Source organism: Notolabrus celidotus, chromosome 2 (assembly GCF_009762535.1).
Source record: "Notolabrus celidotus isolate fNotCel1 chromosome 2, fNotCel1.pri, whole genome shotgun sequence".
NCBI classification, from domain to species: domain Eukaryota; kingdom Metazoa; phylum Chordata; class Actinopteri; order Labriformes; family Labridae; genus Notolabrus; species Notolabrus celidotus.
Window position 1 is genome coordinate 10,571,377 of NC_048273.1, and position 22,350 is coordinate 10,593,726.

At 43.7% G+C, this 22,350-nt stretch overlaps 2 protein-coding genes across 8 annotated transcripts in view; both read left to right on the forward strand.

Moving 5' to 3' along the window:
• The window catches only part of LOC117828644 (disabled homolog 1-like), a 107,340-nt gene that overhangs the window by 20,191 nt on the left and 64,799 nt on the right, over positions 1-22,350 (forward strand). The window lies entirely within an intron of this gene.
• Positions 6,099-16,003, forward strand: LOC117825308. Of its 7 annotated transcripts, XM_034701106.1 has the most exons (13): positions 7,437-7,631; positions 8,164-8,279; positions 10,102-10,196; positions 10,824-10,919; positions 11,547-11,642; positions 12,267-12,362; positions 12,942-12,968; positions 12,999-13,070; positions 13,208-13,357; positions 13,485-13,607; positions 14,112-14,219; positions 14,856-14,969; positions 15,380-16,003. In XM_034701106.1, exons 1-13 carry the CDS (start codon positions 7,615-7,617, stop codon positions 15,428-15,430), a joined length of 1,161 nt encoding a protein of 386 aa, XP_034556997.1. In that variant the 5' UTR covers positions 7,437-7,614; the 3' UTR covers positions 15,431-16,003. The 7 variants fall into 7 exon arrangements, with proteins under 7 accessions (XP_034556988.1, XP_034556978.1, XP_034557023.1 ...); XM_034701097.1 differs by lacking the exon at positions 7,437-7,631 and adding an exon at positions 6,099-6,186 and having other exon boundaries at positions 12,942-13,070; XM_034701087.1 differs by lacking the exon at positions 7,437-7,631 and adding an exon at positions 6,574-6,785 and having other exon boundaries at positions 12,942-13,070.

A 22,350-nucleotide genomic window follows, 5' to 3' on the forward strand; every position in this document is an offset into this window, starting at 1 on the left:
TCTCTTTCTCCATCCATCTCTCCACGCGCTCTCTCTCTCTCCTCACATCTGTCAGACGCTTGATATCCTCATACATCTGACTTATTGAAGAGTGCTGAGCTTTGATAGCTACGCTTAGCTCTGATTCCCCGTCCAGCATCAGAGCTTGCTCTCTCTCTCTATCTCTCTCTCACTCTCTCTCTCTCGCTCTCTCTCCCTCTCTCTGTGTTCTTGTTTGTGATTCTGGGTCAGAGTTAATCTCGTTGCGGTCCCTCAGATTCACCTCCAGACGTATCGACGCCTTCAGAGGAGACGGTGTCATTCACAGGTTCAGCTGAGGTTTCATTACCGTGTCATGTGACCACAAAGAGTATTATTTAAATATAGTATGGAGGGCACACACACACACACACACACACACACACACATGCACTTTTTATTGACGTGTCTTCAGACAGTGAGGACGGTGTTTGGCATGTCTACAGCTCGTGATAGTCCTATACTGACTTTGACTTTATCTCTGGTCAATAGGAAACATCAGAGGTGTGTTTCTCTCTCGTATGGTAAAGACTTTCCGCTTCAGACTGAGAAAAAACTCCTCATGACGTCTCTCCTGTAGACTCTGCACAGACCCATGTGTGCCTGAAACAGGTGTGGAATTCTGTCAGATATAAACATCTTCAGTAAATCGAAGAGTCTCTCTGCCTGGACTCAACTTTTACAGCAAAGTTTGTCTGAATGAACTCAAAGCCTTTCGGAGGAGAGGTGAAATGTCTTCAAGAATTTCTACCAGTCCAGTTGCCTTACAAGCTTTGGATTATCATGACCTGGATAACTGAGAACCTTCACAGACAACTCAAAGCTCCAAACCTCAAAGTGTGACTGCAGTGTTAAACTGTGTTTAGACAAGATTGTCCAAAGAATCACTTGCCATGAATACATTACTTTGAAATTAATACTTCTTCTTTTTTACATCATGTGCTATGTTGTCCCTTCCTGCACACTGTAGTTTAGCAGCCGCAGAGTCTTCCTGCTTTCTGCTGCAGTGATGAAAAGTAATACGACTGCTCTGCTGGCAGCTCAGAGTAATCTGCAGAATTAAAACATCATGAAGTACTTTGAGTCTGAGCTAACAGCTATGAGCTAAGATACAGGTGCCGCTAATCAGACCGATGTCAGCAAGCGAGCGACCACATTACAAACACTGACAGAGAGATGTTCAGGAGAGAGAGGATCACACAGAGCTGAGGATGAAGACTGAATCAGAGGAGTTAAACACAGAGAACATGTTTTAATACTGACATTAACCTGACGTGTGAACAGAGAGGTCCACATGCTAACTGTATGTGCAGAGTGCTAACATGTTAAATGAAGACTCTGGTTTAGCTCATGCTAACTGTATTAGCGGCTCTCAGAGAGGGGAGCTCTGCAGCAGAGTTGCTCTGTGTTCAGGCAATTAGCGAGCTGCCTTCTCTGCCTTTAACGAGTTTGACCCCTTTTGTAGATAATACGCATACATTTCCATCCTCTCTCTGCTCTCTCTGTTTCTCCTCCTCTGTAGTCTCTCCCTCTCTTTTCTTCTGCTTGTGCGTGTTTGAAGAATTAATCCTGTGAAATAATGTCGAGTGTGAGCTCTGAGGGAGCTGACCTTCACGTTTTCACAGAGATCACATCCATCAGGAAGTTCCCATGAATTACCCTAAAGAGCTGCGTGTGTGTCCGTGTGTGTGTGTGTGGTTATACGATTACATCCACTCAGGTGTGTTTCTGCGGTGTGAGAGTGTGTGAGGAAAAAAGAAAGAGAGAAAGTATCTGCTTGCTGCCCACATGAGCATCCAGGAGTTATCTGTGCAGCCAAGCTAAGACAGACTGAGAGAGAGAAAGAAAGAGAGAGAGAGAGAGAGAGAGAGAGAGAGAGAGAGAGATATCAGGAAAGTCCATCCTGGAACAATACTGCCAGAAATGGAGCGACGCCTGCGAGCTAGTTCAGGCAGACAACTCAAGCTGCAATGCCATACACGTCACATGTCCCACTCTCTTATCCATCATCCAATCCTGCCCTCTGCCTCTCAAATTGGCGGTCTATTTAAACTGGGAAAAATCTCCCATCTCTCCCTCTGCCTGTCAACGACTCTGCTGCTGCATGCCATTGCTGATATTTCTTCTTCCCCGCCGCCTCCCCAGCTTCCACCTGCAGGCTCCGGGGGTGTTTAGTATGTTTTGCTCATCACTCCTCAAAGTCTGCATGTAAACTTTCTGCAGGGAGTGATGAGGCCGGAGCCTGGGCGCCAAACATGAATATGTTTTTGCTGCTACAATAAACAATTTAAACGTGAGTTGTCTGACTGAACTGGGCATTGGAGGTCAATTTTAAGAAGACACAAATAATGATCTTTCAAAAAAGCCCAGATGTCTTGAAAATAAATATATTTTTACTCTGAATAACACTTAAATTAAACACACAAAGAATTATACTTACCTTGGTCTGAACATATCTGCATCAGGAAATTTTAACATGGCAATAAATGCACTTAAAGAAAAAGCACGAAGGTCAATCTGCATTAAAAACCAAATTATTCAAGATTAACATTCCAATTAGAATCTGGACAAAAATATTTGATAGTGTAATTGTACCTATAGCTCTGTATGGAAGTGAGACCTGGGGCCCCCTCAGTAGACTAGAGCATGGCTCATGGGACAAACACCCAATAAAAGCTCTCCATACTGAATTCTGTAGAAGAATCCTAAATGTTCAAAGAAAAACTCCAAATAACGCCTGCCGAGCAGAACTGGGACGTTTCCCATTACTATTAAACATTCAGAAACGGGCAATCAAATTTTGGACCCATCTAAATTTAAGCCCAAAAGACTCACTTCAATATAAAGCACTAAAAACCCAAGAGCTGAACCCTGAAAACTGTCCCCTTAGTCAGCTGGTGAGGAAGCTAATCAGCCAGACTCCAATCAGCACTGATCCAAAACACAACCAAATTAAACTCATCATGAAGCACTCCAAAGATCTGTATTTAGATCACTGGAGAAACCGAACAAAGACCCAAAGTAGAATGAATTGTTATTTGACCCTAAACCGTGATTATAAATTATCTGAATATCTGTACAGTGTCAGAGATACAAAACAAAGATGTATCCTGACCAAATACAGGCTGAGTGACCACCAGCTGGCTATAGAGACAGGGAGACACAGACAGACATGGCTGCCCAGAGAGGAGCGTCTATGTGCTCACTGCTCTACAGGGGACATAGAGACAGAGATGCACTTCCTCCTCCACTGCAGCAAGTTCTCTTTTCTAAGAGATGCCCACTACAGGGACATTACTAACATGGTACCAAACTTCTCAACATTAACCCCAGAAGAGAAACTGTCACTTCTCCTGGGGGAAGGGTCAGCAGCTCCTCTGGCTGAGGGACGCACCATCCCATGGTGTTTGATTTTGGGTGGAGGTTTCGTGAGCGCGCCGCATCAGGTGAGGACATTGAGATATGCTGTATAGGTGACACCATCGTTCATTAATGCATATAAAATATGTAATATGGTTGATATGTATGTGATGAATATAATATGTAATGAATATGGTGTGTGATTAATGTATATATGGTGAGTGTAGTGTGTTGTGAATATATGTAATGTACTGTATGAATTTATGTGCTTTGGCAATAATATCTCGTTGTTCATGCCAATAAAGCAAATTTGAAAAATTGAAAATTGAGAGAGAGAGAGAGAGAGGGAGGGAGGGAGGGAGGGAGGGAGGGAGAGGGAGAGTTCCCAGAGTAGGAGAGAGGAGGTGAAGGAGGGGGGCAGATACTGAGGGAGGGAGATACGGCAAAAAGGGCAGCAGAGATACTGAAGTGTGGGAGGGAGACAGGCGGATAGAGACGGTAAACTACAGCTCTACTTAGACAGGAAAACTGAGACGAAGGAGGAGAGGAGGCTAGGAAGGAGGAGAGTGGACTAAGAGGAGCTTATTTAGAAAGGAGGATTTTAAGAAGGTTTGAACTTGTGGAGGTTTAGAAAAATTTCCTGGAAGTTGGAGAGGAGATAAATCTGGATTTCTGAGCTGAGAGGGAGGGATGCACTGCAGCGAGTGTGTGAAATCACTTCCTGTTTGTTGCTGCCGACGCTGTTTTGCTCCTCGCCGTCGATCAGTTGTTTCAAAGGGACTTCTGACCTGATGTGGACTCTCTCAGCCTTTCTTCAGGTGTCATGAGGAGTGAGTCCCCCTGCAGGTGTTGCAGATGTTCTCCGTGTCTCTGGGACGTCCTTCCAGCTCTCATGGCTCATATTTACTCAGGTCTCATTGTGGGTGCAGAGGGTTTTGAGCTCTATCAGGTCCAGCAGCCACAGGAAGTCTGCAGGGTCCGGGGTTTTAGATCAGAGGGTTCAGTTCTCGTCATCTCAGGTTCAGCTCCTGGCCTTGACCCCTTGCTGCAGGTCTTTAAAACCAGTTTCCTCAGAGTTTGGATCATTTCATCAGAACTGAGAGTTAGTTCTGATCCTGAAGCAGACTCTTGTTGTTTCGACTTCTCGTTGACCCTTCATACAAATAGATCCATGTTTCTCCCTCTCAGTCAGGAATAGTTCTGAGTTTATTTCTGCACGTTTATTGTTCCAAAAGCTCTGACTCTGAATGCAGGCCTTCATCCCTGTTTGCCTCTGGAAGAGGAAGAGGAGCTTTAGTCCCTCAGACTGTAGAGCATCTTTCAGTCTTTGCTGAGATCAGAGAAATTGTGTCCATGCTGAGGCCCCAAAACCCCACAGCAGCACGAAGAGGAGGAGGAGGAGGAGAAGGAGGAGAATGAGGAGGAGGAGGAGGAGGAGGAGGAGAATGAGGAGAGGAGAGGAGAGGAGAGGAGAGGAGAGGAGAGGAGAGGAGAGGAGAGGAGAGGAGAGGAGACGAGAGGAGAGGAGAGGAGAGGAGAGGAGAGGAGAGGAGAGGAGAGGAGAGGAGAGGAGAGGAGAGGAGAGTGAAAGTATGGTAAGACTAGAGCGGGCTAGCTGCCGAGGGTCAGGTCTTAGAGAGCGAGGCATTAAACTCTATTTTCATCTTGTTGACACAGTAAACCGTTTATCTGTAAACAAAGTTGTTAACTTTAATATCAATTAATCTGTGAACTCTGTTTCAAAGTCAACTTTAAGACCTGTTGATGGTCTGACGGTCTGTCCTCCTCCTCCTGCTGCTGCAGCAGAGAAGGTCTCCAGGTATCCAGGTCCAGTACAGATGTGATCTAGACTCCTGACCTCCTCGAGCAGTTCATGAAATGTAGCTCTGATAGTTTCTGAGTAACAGATAAACGTGTGTGTGTGTGTGTGTGTATGTGTGCGTGTGTCCAGCACACCGCGGCTCTGATGAAGCTGAAGGATCAATGATCCTCTCATGGGAAGCTTCTTCGTCTGTCTTCACGCCTACATCATGCCTTCTTCTAAAAAGTTCCTGAAGTGAGCTCAGACTCAGAGCGAGGAGGCGAGACAGAGTGAGGAGTCTGCCAAGTCCAGACTCACACACACACACAAACACACACACACACACACACACACACACACACACACACACACACACACACACACACACACACACACACACACACGATCCAGGCTGCTGCTGGTGTGACGATCAATACTCTGAATGACTGTGATGGCTGCTGATGTGCATTCATGACTCCATGAGCATGTTTCTGGTTATTGTGTGTGTGTGTGTGTGTTTGCGTGCACTTGCATTTGTCACGTTGTGGGATCCCAGCACCGGGAGCACACCAACGGCGGGGGGCCCAACACCCGTGTGGGGCCCAAAATGGTGGGCCCCACTCCGATTTCATTCAAAATGAGCTCAGTGGCCCTCCCTGATGCTCCTCATGCTTTTTCTTCACTTGGCCCACAAGGTAGCAAAAACTTGAAATGTGTGTAAAAGTGTGTGTAAACTTTTTTCTCACGATCGCCAACTACCGCCTGTAAGGTGCTACCGCACTTTTACACACTTCCGGAAGTGTGTGCACACACTTCCGGAAGTCCCGCCCCTTGGATTTATCTCTTGGCCAATCAGATTGCTTCTGCTGTGCGATCTGCCATGAATGTGAGAAGAAGAAGCAGAAGCAGAAGACAGAGAGGAACATGGCTGAAGATGGAATATTAACTTGAAACCTGAATATTTTACCACATTTACAACAACTAAGTGATATATCAGCATGGAACAGGTAGGCATGATTTTGTTCAATTTATATTCTTTATATTTTTGTGACGTTAATTACTTTATTACAATAACTGTTAGCTGCTACCATTAGCTACTAGCATTAGCTATATAATAGGCTTTTAAATTATTAGATTTTATTTGCACAGGCTGGCAGCTGCTAAAATGGTCTGTTGTTTTTTATTTTTGCAGATCACTTGTGTGTATTGATTGCTCCCATTATGTAAAGACTATTTCAACCAATGTAACAAAGTTTATCTTTAGCCATTATTAGCATTGCGGTGCTAACAGTAGCAGCTAGCGATCTTTAATACAACTCCTATGGACGTAGTGTCTCACTTCCCCGCGTCATGACGTCACGGACAGAAAGTAAACACAGACACATGTTACATCAATGTTACCGGGGAGACCTCCTCTTTACTATCATAGTGTCCATTTAACTATAATTTAAACATAGTTTGCGCAAGAGCGGCCTAAACATGCCATGTCGAAGATCACTAAATCATACCATCCCAAGAGTATGTGCATATTATGATCGAGAGGATTAAACCTGCGACCGGAGCTTAGTTTGTGATGTTAGCCGGCTCCTAGCACAAGCCACAACAGGTGAGCATTTTATTATAAGACTATATTTTATGCCAACATACCCCCCTCCCCAGTTATGCTGTCATAAATCCCGTGATGTTGACTCCGTGTTGTTTGTGTCTCGGAGCTGTAATACTGTATCAGCTGGCTCAGCTGGCTCAGCTCTGGTTGTTTTCATCAGGTTGACTTGTCAGTGAGAGTTTGATACTATTCCCGTTATATTTGGTAGCGTTTGGACTCTTCTAGCCTTAGAAATAGTTTGTGTTTACCGAAGACACGGGTCTGAGCTCATCATGTTTGGGTGCATGTTTTTTTGAAACGGTACATAGAAGACGTGCATGTTGCGTTCACTGTTTAGCCGAGAGTCAGAGCTCTGCAGCGAGCTATCGCTCAGGCTGATGGGGCTCTGTGATTCAGTGGAGTGGAAACTTACAACTACTACTACTTCTACTACCGTTACTATTACTATAACTGCCACTACTATTATACTGCTACTGCTACTATTACTACTGCTACTACAACTACTACCAGTGTTTCCCCCAGGTTTACAGCCTCTATCTATCTACCAAGTAATAACATCGGCAACATTTCACTCTTTTAACACTTTTGCTTTTGTAATATCTTTTGTTAAATAATCTAGCCTGCAAAAAAGTCAAAAAGAAAACATTCTTCATGTGAACACTATATCTAATTCTCACATTGCACTATTACGACGGTCCCTGAATGCACCTGCAGTAACAGGAGCTCTGGACAAACAGTCAGCTGACGGCACTCCTGGATGCCAAGGAGTTTATCTAAACTTACTAAATGTGTCTGATGTTTCAACAAACTGGATTAAATCAAGCTGTAGATGCGGAGCTTTTTACGGTGAGAGCGACAAAAACGTCAAATATTAAACAAACGTCCCCCGGTTGTGTTTTTGTCACTAACGCACACCGGGGGTAAAAATCCTCAATGAAGAGGAGACTGATTCACACAGCACACCTGCTGCAGGTAGAGACCAAGCTAACACTGAGCCCCTCAGATAATAACTCAGCCTGTCATAGGAACGCAGAGCTTTAATTTCTTAAGATTAGACACACAGCGGAGAAAATATGAACTCTTAATGTCCGACGGTCTTCATCTTCATCGTCGTGCATCTACACTTCTCTGCTTTGTTTAATGATTGGTGAAGCTCTGCACCGATGTAGACACAAACAAACACGTGAACACACACCTATAGCCAGACAGAGAGAGAAGAGGGCAGCATGCTGTAAAGCCAGGGGAAACACTGCTGTTTGTTTTCAATAATTGTTTTATATCAGCAGCTAGCAATCTAGGCAACTCATGACAATATAAACATGACATGAACAATTCTCTTATACTGAATGTGTAGTAATTATTCAAATTATTTTCACAGAGCCATGATGTCCAGAAGGAGAAGAAGAATCAAGCCTGTAGATGATGCAATGACATATATTCTGTCTTGCACTGACAAGTCTGGATTTATGTCAAGACTCGTCGACAGTTACAAAGGTAAGTGGTAGAAGGTTCCTTGACCCAACTTATGCATTTCAAAAGCAAAACAGTGAAGTGGATATATAAGGGCAGAGTTTATTTGTGTTTCAGGGTATGTGTGGCTTTTTTGCTTTTGTAAAAGAATTTCAATCAGAGTGATAGAAATGAATGTGATATTTTACAGTCCAGGCAAGGTAGTCAGAGTGCTTTGTTAAAATATTCTACTAAAATATCCAGTGTTGCTGTGGTATTAGCCTTGCTGTGGTTTAGGCCTCTGCTTGAAAATTGCTTACCCATGATAAAATGAGTATATCTCTGCAACCACAAGGTCTATTTGAATACTTGTGTGTCATAGTAAAGGGAACACTCTGAGAATTTGTTGAGATGTGTAAATATCGGTATATGTGTTACTGATGAAGGGTAAATGAAGATAGGACACACAGCACAAACAAAATTAATTTCAGTCTCGCCTTAAAAAATACTATTTAGGATGAGTATCCTTTAGAATGATGGAGCCCTAGCGTTAAACCCCTATCAAGTTATAGTACAATATATTGACATTGTCTTTGCAAAGGTTGATTCTGATAAAGTTAAGCAGACAAAAATAGAGACATTATACTACCAAAAGTTCAGGCAAGGTTTCCAAAATGCCATTTTTGTCACAGCTTGGAACCATCTGCCACTATGAGCCATTATTCAAACATTAGTCTCACAATTTACATAAAGTAACTGAAAATGAATCAACCCAGAGTATGCTGTCTAATTTGATGTTCACCATGGCTGTATTCTGTCATGATTAGTGCAATTTTTTGCTCTGTATCTCTCAGATTCCCCCAACTGGGGACCTTTGTTTCCATAGGGTTATGGCGAATTGAACACATGAAAAGACTAGGTGAGGAGAGATAGTGAAGAGGGATAAGACATCTGCATTACAAAATATTAAAAGTAGACGTCATTATTCACATGTATGGAATTCAGTTATTTCCTTGTTGTTCCCCATAGCCTGTTGGGTCTTAACTTATTTTACTGAGTTTTAAAGGTTTCAAAAAGCTGTAATTTTGATTTTTAAAATGGTACAGGAACCCTTAAGTTGCACTTTCTTGTTCTCTATTTCTATTTATTTTAGAATCTGGATTGGTTTACGGATAAGTGGCATCAGTCTGATATACATTAATTATGTCAATACAAGTACTGATTATATGGACCACATCGGTCCCATTTTAAACATGGGTTTAAACATGGGTTAAATGAACTAAAGTATTCCACATTTCTGTGTTGCATTTATATAAAAAAAAAAGGTTTTGTTGGCATTCCCAAGAGCTATGAAGGCTGCAGTGTTGTGCTATTATACTGAATCTCTTCAGTTCTTCAGTTTCAGTACATGCAGAATTTAAGGGCAGTAGACTAGAACATCCTTTTACCACATTAATTTCTAACTTGTGGTCCATGTTGCATGTCAAAAGTCACAGTGATAGTTCATCTTGTTGAAATTTGGTTGTATGATGTACTTACGCTTTACTGGTGTGTTACCTGCACTAGATAGCTCACAGCACTTTCAGTTCAATGGAACGGAACAGAGAAAACAAGAATGAGAGAGGGCCCATCTCCAAAAAAAGGAAGTTACAACTGGCTAAACTGCTGAAAAATACTGCAGATATACACTGTACTTGCATATCAATGAATTTATTCACGAGGGACCTCTTATAGGAGGCTAAAATACCTCTTATTGCTGTCCCCATCACAACTGGGAGAGTGAGCATTGTCTGCAGGTAATACATCGACGAGACGTCGTCTTTTAGACTGCCCAGAATGAAGTGTTTACTTTGTTATATTCTTGCAGGAAGAGGAGTGTTTGCCATGCAGCCCATTGAACCAGGGGACTTTGTACATCAGATGTTCCACAAGGAATCAAAGCCAGATGAGACTCAACCACAGGTAAAATGACATTGTAGACACAGTCATCACTAATATCTGTGGTGACTTGTATGTGATGTTGTTCTACTACAGAAATGGGCCAGTGTTCACAAATAACTTTAATGCAGTCATGATAACTTAATAGGTGGTGTGATGAAGACCAGTTAATGTCAAACACACACACGTTTCCAGTCTTGTCCTTATGGGGTCATTTATGTCACAAAAACACTCTTCCTTTAGTCTCTCCCAGTGGGACCAGGTAAGATACTGTTACACACTTGTATGTTTCTAGTCTCACCCTTATGGGGTCCTCCCGTATGGTTCTCACTGAAACTGTTTTTATGCCACTGTCCCACACCTGGCATAATCTGAACTTTGATTTTAACATTAAGAATTGTACACTGTCTGAGCTGGTACATGTTTTAAAGCAATATTTAGAATGTGACCCACTGAAAACCCTTGTAATGGGTTATGAGAAGGTGCTAATACCTCATAAAGACCATGCTGTGCTCTGAGGTTGAAGGTCTGTACTGTTTCACAAACTGTTTTACCACTAGGGAACCTTATTAGCCTGCTGTGAATGTCTCTACATACAGTTATAATCTCTGTCAGTTCTAAGGATCTTCTCTTCTGGTATCTAAATTTCAGGTGACAGACCCTCAGACTCCTGCAGTAGAGACAGAGACCAGCCCTGTACATCAGATGCTCCACAAGGAATCAAAGCCAGATGAGACTCAACCACAGGTAAAATGACATTGTAGACACAGTCATCACTAATATCTGTGGTGACTTGTATGTGATGTTGTTCTACTACAGAAATGGGCCAGTGTTCACAAATAACTTTAATGCAGTCATGATAACTTATTGGGTGGTGTGATGAAGACCAGTTAATGTCAAACACACACACGTTTCCAGTCTTGTCCTTATGGGGTCATTTATGTCACAAAAACACTCTTCCTTTAGTCTCTCCCAGTGGGACCAGGTAAGATACTGTTACACACTTGTATGTTTCTAGTCTCACCCTTATGGGGTCCTCCCGTATGGTTCTCACTGAAACTGTTTTTATGCCACTGTCCCACACCTGGCATAATCTCAACTTTGATTTTAACATTAAGAATTGTACACTGTCTGAGCTGGTACATGTTTTAAAGCAATATTTAGAATGTGACCCACTGAAAACCCTTGTAATGGGTTATGAGAAGGTGCTAATACCTCATAAAGACCATGCTGTGCTCTGAGGTTGAAGGTCTGTACTGTTTCACAAACTGTTTTACCACTAGGGAACCTTATTAGCCTGCTGTGAATGTCTCTACATACAGTTATAATCTCTGTCAGTTCTAAGGATCTTCTCTTCTGGTATCTAAATGTCAGGTGACAGACCCTCAGACTCCTGCAGTAGAGACAGAGACCAGCCCTGCACATCAGATGCTCCACAAGGAATCAAAGCCAGATGAGACTCAACCACAGGTAAAATGACATTGTAGACACAGTCATCACTAATATCTGTGGTGACTTGTATGTGATGTTCTACTACAGAAATGGGCCAGTGTTCACAAATAACTTTAATGCAGTCATGATAACTTAATAGGTGGTGTGATGAAGACCAGTTAATGTCAAACACACACACGTTTCCAGTCTTGTCCTTATGGGGTCATTTATGTCACAAAAACACTCTTCCTTTAGTCTCTCCCAGTGGGACCAGGTAAGATACTGTTACACACTTGTATGTTTCTAGTCTGACCCTTATGGGGTCCTCCCGTATGGTTCTCACTGAAACTGTTTTTATGCCACTGTCCCACACCTGGCATAATCTCAACTTTGATTTTAACATTAAGAATTGTACACTGTCTGAGCTGGTACATGTTTTAAAGCAATATTTAGAATGTGACCCACTGAAAACCCTTGTAATGGGTTATGAGAAGGTGCTAATACCTCATAAAGACCATGCTGTGCTCTGAGGTTGATGGTCTGTACTGTTTCAGAACCTGTTTTACCACTAGGGAACCTTATTAGCCTGCTGTGAATGTATCTACATACAGTTATAATCTCTGTCAGTTCTAAGGATCTTCTCTTCTGGTATCTAAATTTCAGGTGACAGACCCTCAGACTCCTGCAGTAGAGACAGAGACCAGCCCTGTACATCAGATGCTCCACAAGGAATCAAAGCCAGATGAGACTCAACCACAGGTAAAATGACATTGTAGACACAGTCATCACTAATATCTGTGGTGACTTGTATGTGATGTTGTTCTACTACAGAAATGGGCCAGTGTTCACAAATAACTTTAATGCAGTCATGATAACTTATTGGGTGGTGTGATGAAGACCAGTTAATGTCAAACACACACACGTTTCCAGTCTTGTCCTTATGGGGTCATTTATGTCACAGAAACACTCTTCCTTTAGTCTCTCCCAGTGGGACCAGGTAAGATACTGTTACACACTTGTATGTTTCTAGTCTGACCCTTATGGGGTCCTCCCGTATGGTTCTCACTGAAACTGTTTTTATGCCACTGTCCCACACCTGGCATAATCTCAACTTTGATTTTAACATTAAGAATTGTACACTGTCTGAGCTGGTACATGTTTTAAAGCAATATTTAGAATGTAACCCACTGAAAACCCTTGTAATGGGTTATGAGAAGGTGCTAATACCTCATAAAGACCATGCTGTGCTTTCAGAGGGAAACAGTTTTTGCTTCAGGTAACTTTTCTAGTTAGCAGATACCACCATAAATTCACTTTTCTCTGTTTATCTATGTTTAGGTTTTTACTGTCCAAGGGTTTTCGCTCGTTGATTATTCAGAAAGTGATGAAACTGATGAGGACTTTATGGAGAACAAAAGTCCCACTCCACACCGTGATGTTCTCAGGAAGATAACAGAAAACACTCTGGTATGCCTTTGATGCTTTTAATTTAATTCAAATGTTTTTAGTCAAGCAATTGTATAAACATGTTTCTGGTTTTAATAGATTGTGCATTTATGTATGTATGTATGAATGTTTGTACATAGCTTTTTTTTTTTTTGCAGATGGATAGTGGACCAGAGGTTTCTAATCATTCGTACGGTTCAGAAAGTGTTGTGAACGAAACCTGCGATGAGGCTTCTCCAAGCAACCATTCCAACGAGCAATCAGATAATGTACTTGTTCCATCACTGAGACGCACAAAAAGTCTCATGGTAAGCTCCTAAAACTTATTTAAAACAGTGTGGTTACTTAGCTGATGGGTGCTTTCCATTGCCATTTGTTTTTCTACTGTGTCAACAAAAAGGAAAAAATCATATCTCCATGTCTCCCTTTCTTCAGTGGGATAGAGTACAAGATTTTGCTGGGTGTCTATACGATTCAGATGACGGCAGCACAGAGGGCACTTCCATTTCTAAGCCTGAAAGGGATTCACCGAGGCTGAGAAGAAGCTCTTGCCACCCTGTAAGCCTTTTTTTGATTCTTGTATGTGTGTCTATGACTGTGAACATGTCTGTTGTTTTTGCTAGTGAGCCTGGTACTGACTCAATTTTATTTCCCCATTTTGTTTTGTAAATTGATATCAAGTGTGTTCCTTTTTTAGGCTTTATTGTGAATATATGACATATTCAGATTCTTTTGAAAGTTTTTAGAAGGAATGGGCACGATTACTCGAGTACTCGAATACCCCTTCATGATTATTATTTGAGTAACAGCTCACTATTCAAAAGTGACATTGATGGATACAGAATCCCAATGTTAAAAATACTGTCTTGCAGTGTGAACCTTTGGCGATGGCATACATTTTTACTACGGATCATTTTAAAAATCTTTATACCCTTGAACACTACTGTCACAATCACAACATTTATTTGATTAATATCCTTATCAAGCTAGCTTTACTGACTACTTAATATTAGGGTCAACATGTCTGTCTTGCATGGTTGAATAAACCTTTTCTGTCTCCAGACGTCAGTCTACCAGGAGAACAGAGGTCAGAAGATGAGGAGAGCATGTCATCCCTGCAAGAATGTACCTCCACATCACATGTCCAAAGCCAGGCAGCGTCTTCAACAGGTGAGCTTGAACGATGAAAGCAGATTGATCTTTACCTCTTAAAGACCCCCTCCCATGAAAATCGTGTTTTTCATGTTGTTCAGATGTTCATGTGGCATTTTCTGATGCTACAGGACATATCAGCAGAAAAGTAAGTGTGACATTGCATTTCTGAATATTTCTTCCTTCAAATTGCTGTGAACTAAACGCAGACGCACACTGGCAGTTTCAGACAGACTGGGGTTGTGATGCAACAACCTGTGGTGGAAGGGCTGCAGGGTTTCAACCTTCAACCTAGTGTAAAGACCTAGCTCTCAGCAGCGTGGGAGTGTCCGCGTGAATGGGGGAGGGTGCAGAGCAGCGCCGTCTCCGCCCACGACTCAAAGACACATTACTAATGAGCTACTGGCGCTCTGCAGAAGAAGAGCCCTGGGAAATGGCAGGTTTTGTGATTTTGGCTAAAAACTTCATAATCCCAATTTAAAGAGCACTGAGAACGCTTTAAGAGAGACACAAAGGATGATTGGAGGGGGGATTTAAGAGACACAAATGCCATATACTAAATGATCTTATAAATTACAAGATAATAATCACTGTAGTGACAGTTTCTCTGTATTTGATGTCTTCTTTCTTTAATAAAGTTCTTTTTGTGTCTAGATGTCAGTATGCCAGAACAACAGTGGTCAGAAGATGAGGTCAGCATGTCATCCCTGCAAGGATGTACCTCCACATCACAAGTCCAAAAAAAGAGTGTGTCCGCAAGAAAGAGAGGTAAGCTTTGGGACTTACATCCTTTTTTGGGCCAGTGCCACTCCATTATTTTTAATGTTAAGGTGTTGATGGTAATATCGCTGAATAAAAGCATGTCCCTGAATTCTTAATACACCTAAAAGAGCTTCCTACCCAGGAAGGGACTGTGGCCCATTGTGTGACAATGGTTCAAATATATATATATATACACTACCAGTCAAAAGTTTGGACACACCTTCTCATTTAATGGGTTTTCTTTATTTTCATGACTATTTACATTATAGATTCTCACTGAAGGCGTCAACATTATTAATGAACACAAATCCTCCCCTGGCTACATGTCGAAGTATCCTTGGGCAAGATACTGAACCTCAGTTGCTCCTGATGAGCATGTGGCGCAATCAAAATGTAATCTCTTTCTGTCTACTTAGGTAAGCAAGCTGCTGTACAGCGTTGGACAACCGAGGAGATTGCTGCAGTAGAAAAACATCTGAAGAAGTTCATTGTGAGGCAAGATGATCCAGGTAAAGCGACTTGTGAGCGCTGCATTTCTGTAGTACCGCAAGCGCTGCAAAAAACAGACTGGAAAGCAGTCAAGTATTTAATCAAAAATAGAATAACTGCCATGAGAAGAAAATTGTAATGAAAGCAGTTCACTGATCGGGAGTATGGAGACATGTTTTCAGTTTGCCCTCCAACACTTTTTTGTTCAAGGTCTGTTTTGTTGTATTGTTTCCACCTGTCTCTATAACGCATTATAAATATATTTATAATGACCTTATAGCACTGTACACATATAGTTATAAACACTCATCAATTATTATAATGCTTTATAACAATCATAACAGTTATTATTGTTATATAGCATTAAGATCATTTATGAGTGTTTCTATAGTTATACAGTGCTATAACCTCGTTATAAATATTTTTATAATGACGTTATAGAGATACGCGTTAAACAAAGTGTTACTCAAAGGGTTACCACTTTTTTTGTTTTGTGTAAAGTGCAGTCTGATCATTGACCTGTTGGCAAAATAAATACATGCTCCTCAGGATTACTTGTTGAAAGCATTTCCTTTTATTTTTAGCCTCATAGCATAGCTGCCTCAAGTCTTATTTTAAGTTTGTTTTTCATGATAATGCGCGGTGAATCAACAGTGTTAGGAGAGTAGAACTAGGCTAACGTATGTGATGTGAAAAACTGTGCTTACATTTAACTCCAGGGTTATTTGATTACCATGTTACTACCCTGTCTTATCGTTGATGATCCTTTGTTAAGATGATAGCACATACAGTAGTTAATGAGCTAACAAGGCATGTGAAATTTCAGGTGTAAAGGGAAAATAAATGGAATGAAGGAAGCAAGAAAGAAGAGAATTTAATTTGAAATATAGATCCTTAATGCAGTCAGTGTCTGTGTGCAGTAGGGACCATTAATGGGCCCCAGATAGTAACCTGGAACCCCACAAATATACAAAAACAAGAAATGTGTGTGTGTGTGTGACACTGGACCTCACAACTACCTTATGTTAGAAACGGTCCCCACAAGTGACCAAAAAACTAGCGGGAAGACAAAAGTTTAAAATTTTGTTAATTTGAAGTGATTTTTGTGTTTGGGATTTTTTTTTTATCTTGCCTGATTTTTTACAGCACTGTAGGACCACTGGAAAGGGTGGACCCCATAAATGAGCAAAAAACTGGTGGACCTCGTGAGGGGCAAAAACAAGAATGCGTGTGTGTGTGTGTGTGTGTGTGTGTGTGTGTGTGTTTAAATAATGCACACAGTCATTTGACGTCACTGATCATTTTACGTCTGTCTCTCTGTCTGTTGGTTTGTTGGTTTAGAGTCAGAGCTGAAGAGGAGTGCAGGTTAGTGTAATTATTAGAGACAGTCTGTGCTCAAAGCTAAAGATGGAGAATGAGTTACTGAACAGTTGTTGTCCGGCTGATGAGACTCGTTTTGTGGTGTCAGTTTACGGAGGCTGTAGTGAACTCAACAAACTCCAACACCAGGGTCTGAGTTAGCAGACCCTCCTCCACCTACATCTAGCAGACAGCTAGCAGCTCCCACCTGTCACTCAAAGAGGCCATCCCCCTAACCCTCCCTTTAACCATTAACCAGCTGTAAACAGGTGAATTATAAATTCAGCCATACAGTTGTAATGAAGAGAGAAAATAGCTATAGAGACCCAAAATGTTTTTGTACCAGGATGTAAACATGTTGATTTCTGCTGTAACATTTTAACATGGGGCTCTATGGAGACTGACTCACTGCAGGAGACACACTCTAGTGGACACTGGAGGAACCGAAGGAGACACACTCTAGTGGACTCTGGAGGATCTGCAGGAGACACACTCTAGTGGACACTAGAGGAACTGCAGAAGACAAACTCTGGTGGACACTGGAGGAACTGCAGGAGACACTCTGATGGACACTACAGTGTCTGCAGGAGACACTCTAGTGGACTCTGGAGGATCTGCAGGAGACACACTCTAGTGGACACTAGAGGAACTGCAGAAGACACATTCTAGTTGACACTGGAGGAACTGCAGGAGACACACTCTGGTGGACACTGCAGTGTCTGCAGGAGACACACTCTAGTGGACACTGGAGTGACTGCAGGAGACACACTCTAGTGGACACTGGAGGAACTGAAGGAGACACACTCTAGTGGACTCTGGAGGATCTGCAGGAGACACACTCTAGTGGACACTGGAGGAACTGCAAGAGACACTCTAGTGGACACTGGAGGAACTCCAGGAGACACACTCTAATGGACACTGGAGGAACTGCAGGAGACACACTCTAGTGGACACTGGAGGAACTGAAGGAGACACACTGTAGCGGACTCTGTAGGATCTGCAGGAGACACACTCTAGTGGACACTAGAGGAACTGCAGAAGACACTCTAGTGGACACTAGAGGAACTGCAGAAGACACTCTAGTGGAAACTGGAGGAACTGCAGGAGACACTCTGATGGACACTACAGTGTCTGCAGGAGACACTCTAGTGGACACTGGAGTGTCTGCAGGATACACACTCTAGTGGACACTGGAGGAACTGCAGGATACACACTCTAGTGGACACTGGAGGACCTGCTGGAGACACACTCTAGTGGACATTGGAGGAACTGCAGGAGACACACTCTAGTGGACACTGGAGGAACTGCAGGAGACACACTCTAGTGGACACTAGCAGAACTGCAGGTTTTTGGACTACAGTGTTGGTTTGATTTCTGATCTCCTGAGCTCTGAGCTCGGTGCTGGCCTTACACTCGTCCTCTCTCAGTCTCCCACTCTTTCAGTGAGGAGACGTTGTTTCCCCAAATCTACATTTGAAGCCTACATTTCCTCCCTCCTTTCATCTCCTCCTCCTCATTATGATTTAGTTAATATACATTTTCTAAATCCTCCACCATCACCCACTGCCTCTCTTCTTCCTTTCCTCCTCACCCCCTCCACTCTTTTTCCTCTCCTCACCCCCTCCACTCTTCCCACTCCTTGAAAGCTGGAAATCAGGACAGTTCAGCAGCGGAGGGGTTAACACAAACCGGGCCTCGTGATTGGCTGCCGGCCGGCGGTCTGAACCAGCCTACAGAAAGAGGTAACCAGGCAACCTCAGAGAGGGAGAGAGAGGGAGAGAGGGAGAGACGGAGAGGGGGCAGAGGAGCAGAGAACGCGCTGAAAGCAGCCTGCTGTAGTTTGGAGGATGTAACGGAGCTCGCGCGGGATGGAAAAGTGGATTACTGCTCAAACACACCGCGGCACGAGGACACGCTGAGTGGATTCTAAAGCTTTTTCTAAACATGGGGACTAACTGTGCTCCTTTTCTCTGTAGTGCAAAGGTAAGTGCGCAAAACCGCATGAGACCCCTCTGCACTCAGTGTCCAATCAGAGATGTGTGTGTGTGTGTGTGTGTGTGTGTGACAGTTTGTATATGCGCGCGTGTGTATGTGCGTGTGTGTGTGTGTGCGTGTGTGTGAGTGTGAGTGTGTGTGGAGCTGAGAGGAGCCTGTGGATTCAGTCTGCGCTGCTGCTCAGACCACTGCAATGAATTATCCACCGCTGCCGCTTCTACCGCGTCGCTGCTGCCGCTGCTGCATCGGGATGCGCGCGTGTGTGTGTGTGTGTGTGTGTGTGTGTGTGTGTGTGTGTGTGTGTGTGTGTGTGTGTGTGTGTGTGTGTGTGCCTGCACGGGGGGGTGACCCCCTCACTGGAGCATAGTAGTTCTGGGTGCTGTGTGTGTGTGTTGAAGAGTGGGTGTGTGTTGAAGTGTGTGTGTTTGTCCTGTTAGGCGGGAGGAGAGAGAGGGACGGAGCTCTGCTGCATTCAGCTCCAGGCTCTCCCGCGCGTGTTTCCTCAGCAGCAGATTTCATTTAAAGTGATGAATAAGTTTCCGTTATTTCCTCCCTCAGATGTTTTATTTCACATCAACTAAAGAGCTCATCTCGCTTGTTCTCCTGACTGAGGCTGCTGTAAGGAGAACCCGGTCTGTGTTGCACCGTGCGGACTTTAGAGAATCCTCCTCAGACCTGATTTATTTTCATGTGTTCACACTTTAATGATCAAACTGTTCTCTCCAGTAACATGCACTGTCTCACTTTGCAGCCTGCAGTGCGCAGCAGCCGCTCGGCCTGTATTCACTTCATGTCACGCTCCTTTACGCGCGGAGGTCTCCCTCTGAATAACTCGCCTGATGTGTGCGGGGAGGATCCGGTCCAGTTTGGAGAGAGGGGGGGAGAAGGGGACGCGGCACAGTGGAGATTGTAGTGTGGAGGCTACAGTCAGTGGGTTCGGGTTGATGGAGAGAGAGAGAGAGAGCGGGAAGGAGGAGGAGGAGAGCTGAATGGGAGCTCGGTCAGTTTGCTCTGGAGGAGGAGGAGGAGGGGGGGTGCTGCTGGTGGAGGCTCCGCTGCAGCTAAAAGCCGCATTAATCATGAGGCTGTGGAGCTCTGCAGACCCTCACTCTGCTCCCTGCTTCAGTCTGACACTCTGCCTGCATCTGCTCTCAGTGTGTGTTTGTGCATATGGACTTTTTACACGTATACCTGGTGTTTCTGTCGTTTTGCCACAGATCTGAAATCCCCCTGCACATCCTGAACGTCTCTTACTCCTCAGCTGATCTCACATCCTCTCAGTCTGTCAGTTTACAGTCTGTGTCTCTCTGTGATCATCTTGACTCTGTTCTCTTACACTCAGCTGATTCAGACTCTCATCAAACCTGATGATCATTTTAAAAGTGAACATTTGGAGTTAAAATCACAGATATCATGATTCAGGGCTCCTCAAAGAGCTCCAGGTTACATGTTGGGATTTGTTTGAGGATGATTTTGTGTCAGTCTTTAGAGTCCTGCAGCTCTGGGTCTCTGGTTTGTGTTCAGAGTTGTAGGCCGTAGTCTTGATGTCAGTGGTGAGTTCCTCAGGTGTCTGTCCGTCAGTCTTTGCACAGATTTTAATTTGTTGGAGCAGTTTTGACTCTAAAGTAGATATAGACTTGAACCATGTTGTTTTCCTGAAACTAAAAACAGTCTGATCAGGTGACTCCAGCTCCTAAAAAGGTCTCAATAAGAACACTAAAGCTTCCTCTGGAGTTCACACGGTGGAAGTTCCTGCAGCGCCTCAGAGTAAAGTCACATTAGTAAGACTCCTCTCCTCACAGCTGCGTCTTGTTTGTGAAGCTCTGAAAGCGGATGTTTGAATGCTCCTCGTTTTATTTTGAATCCATTAAAGTCTTCTTGTTGTTCTCTCACTCTCAGCAAGGTTAAGGAGTCCCTCTTCCTCCTCTTCCTCCTCTTCCTCACACAGCTCTTACTTCTGCCTGTATGAGCCCAGCAGGCGACTCGGCCGCTCCATGGAAACCAGCTTTGTGCTCAAACTCTGAAAGAAAAGACTGTTGAAGAGTCTCTTTCTTTCAGTCCCCCTCTCCGTCTGCTCCCTCCACACCTCCTCTCTGAGCCGGTTTACTCAGCCCGGCCTGCCTCCTGGTATTCATGTGCTCTCCCTGCAGAGGAGCTGAATGAGTGTAGGACTAAAGCTGCAGAGGACAGAGCTCTGAGTTTGTGCTCCACATCATGAATCAGTGAATCAGGGTTGGTAGCTTTCCACCGGACCTTCAAGACGGGATGTGAGTCCCTGGGAAGTTAAATATGTCCCCCTAAAACTTTGTTTCTTACAAACAGTTGATAGATTTATAATGTAGACATGTCGTGTGTGCAGGTCTCTGCAGTAGTTTTAAATCTGCTATGTGTGTGTGTAGATATAACATGATAAAGAATCTGTGCAACATCACTGTTACTTTAAAAAGTCTCTGTTAGACTGACACTGTTTTTATCTGACTGTTTATTTCCACAACAGAAACACACTGATGTAGCATGTGAGCTAACAGTGGCTAATGCTAGCATTCTAATGTTACTCCACCATCACCTCCCGCTCTCTGCTTCATGCTCAGACCTGAGACAAATAACTGACGGGCTGACTGTGACTTATAACTTTATCAACAATATCAAAGTGTCTTACTTTAAAAGAACATTTAGGGTTTGAGGTCCAGCAGTCTCACCCTCGCTCTGATGATGGTTCACATCAGTGTGCAGGGGACTGATGAGGTTTCTGTGCATCAGGACATGCACCGATAGCAACATGCCTCTGACCCTGCAGCTGTGTCCCCCTTCTTAAAGCTTTCAAAAGTATCTGAAAACCTCAGCTTGTAACTCTGAGTCTGAGTCCAAGTCAGAGCCTGACTCTGAGTCTGAGACCCGGTGTTCCTCTTTTTTCATGTGGACCCCGTGAACCTGTACCCTCAGAGACCTGACAGGCTGTGAGGAAGACTCCTGCAGATCCGAACCCGGAGCTCAGAGCGTCTGTTTGGCTCTTTGTGGAGTTCAATCCGAGGGGCTGGTGGGGGGGGGGGCAGCTTTTCAACCCCAGCTGGCTCCAGACCAGGTCTATATAAACCTCCTCCCACAGAGTCCTACTGTAACCTCATAACTCAACCGTGCTGCCCACTTCTCCCAGACCCCCCACCGACACCTGTTGCCATGGACACAGGTCCACGTCAGAGGGAAGTGATGGAGTATTCAGGTGAGCAGCTCGCCTCCTCACGGCTCAGAGGCTTTCTTTAGACCGGCTGTAGTTAGACTCTCTCAAGCTGAGTCTCTGTAACTCGGCTCTCCTCCAGGACTCTGTGAGTTTTTCCACTCAGCAGACTCAACGTCTGGATTATTATAACGTGATGTTAAAACCTGAAAACGAAGATGCCGCTCCGTGTGTTCCCTGGTGGTCACTCGTGGTTTTGCAGCCAGCCTGGACCTCCATAAAGAGACGTGTGTAAAGCTGTCTTAGTTTCAGACTCCAGATCCAGTCTCTAAAGACGGATGCTTCATGTTTGTTATAAAATGTAGAAAT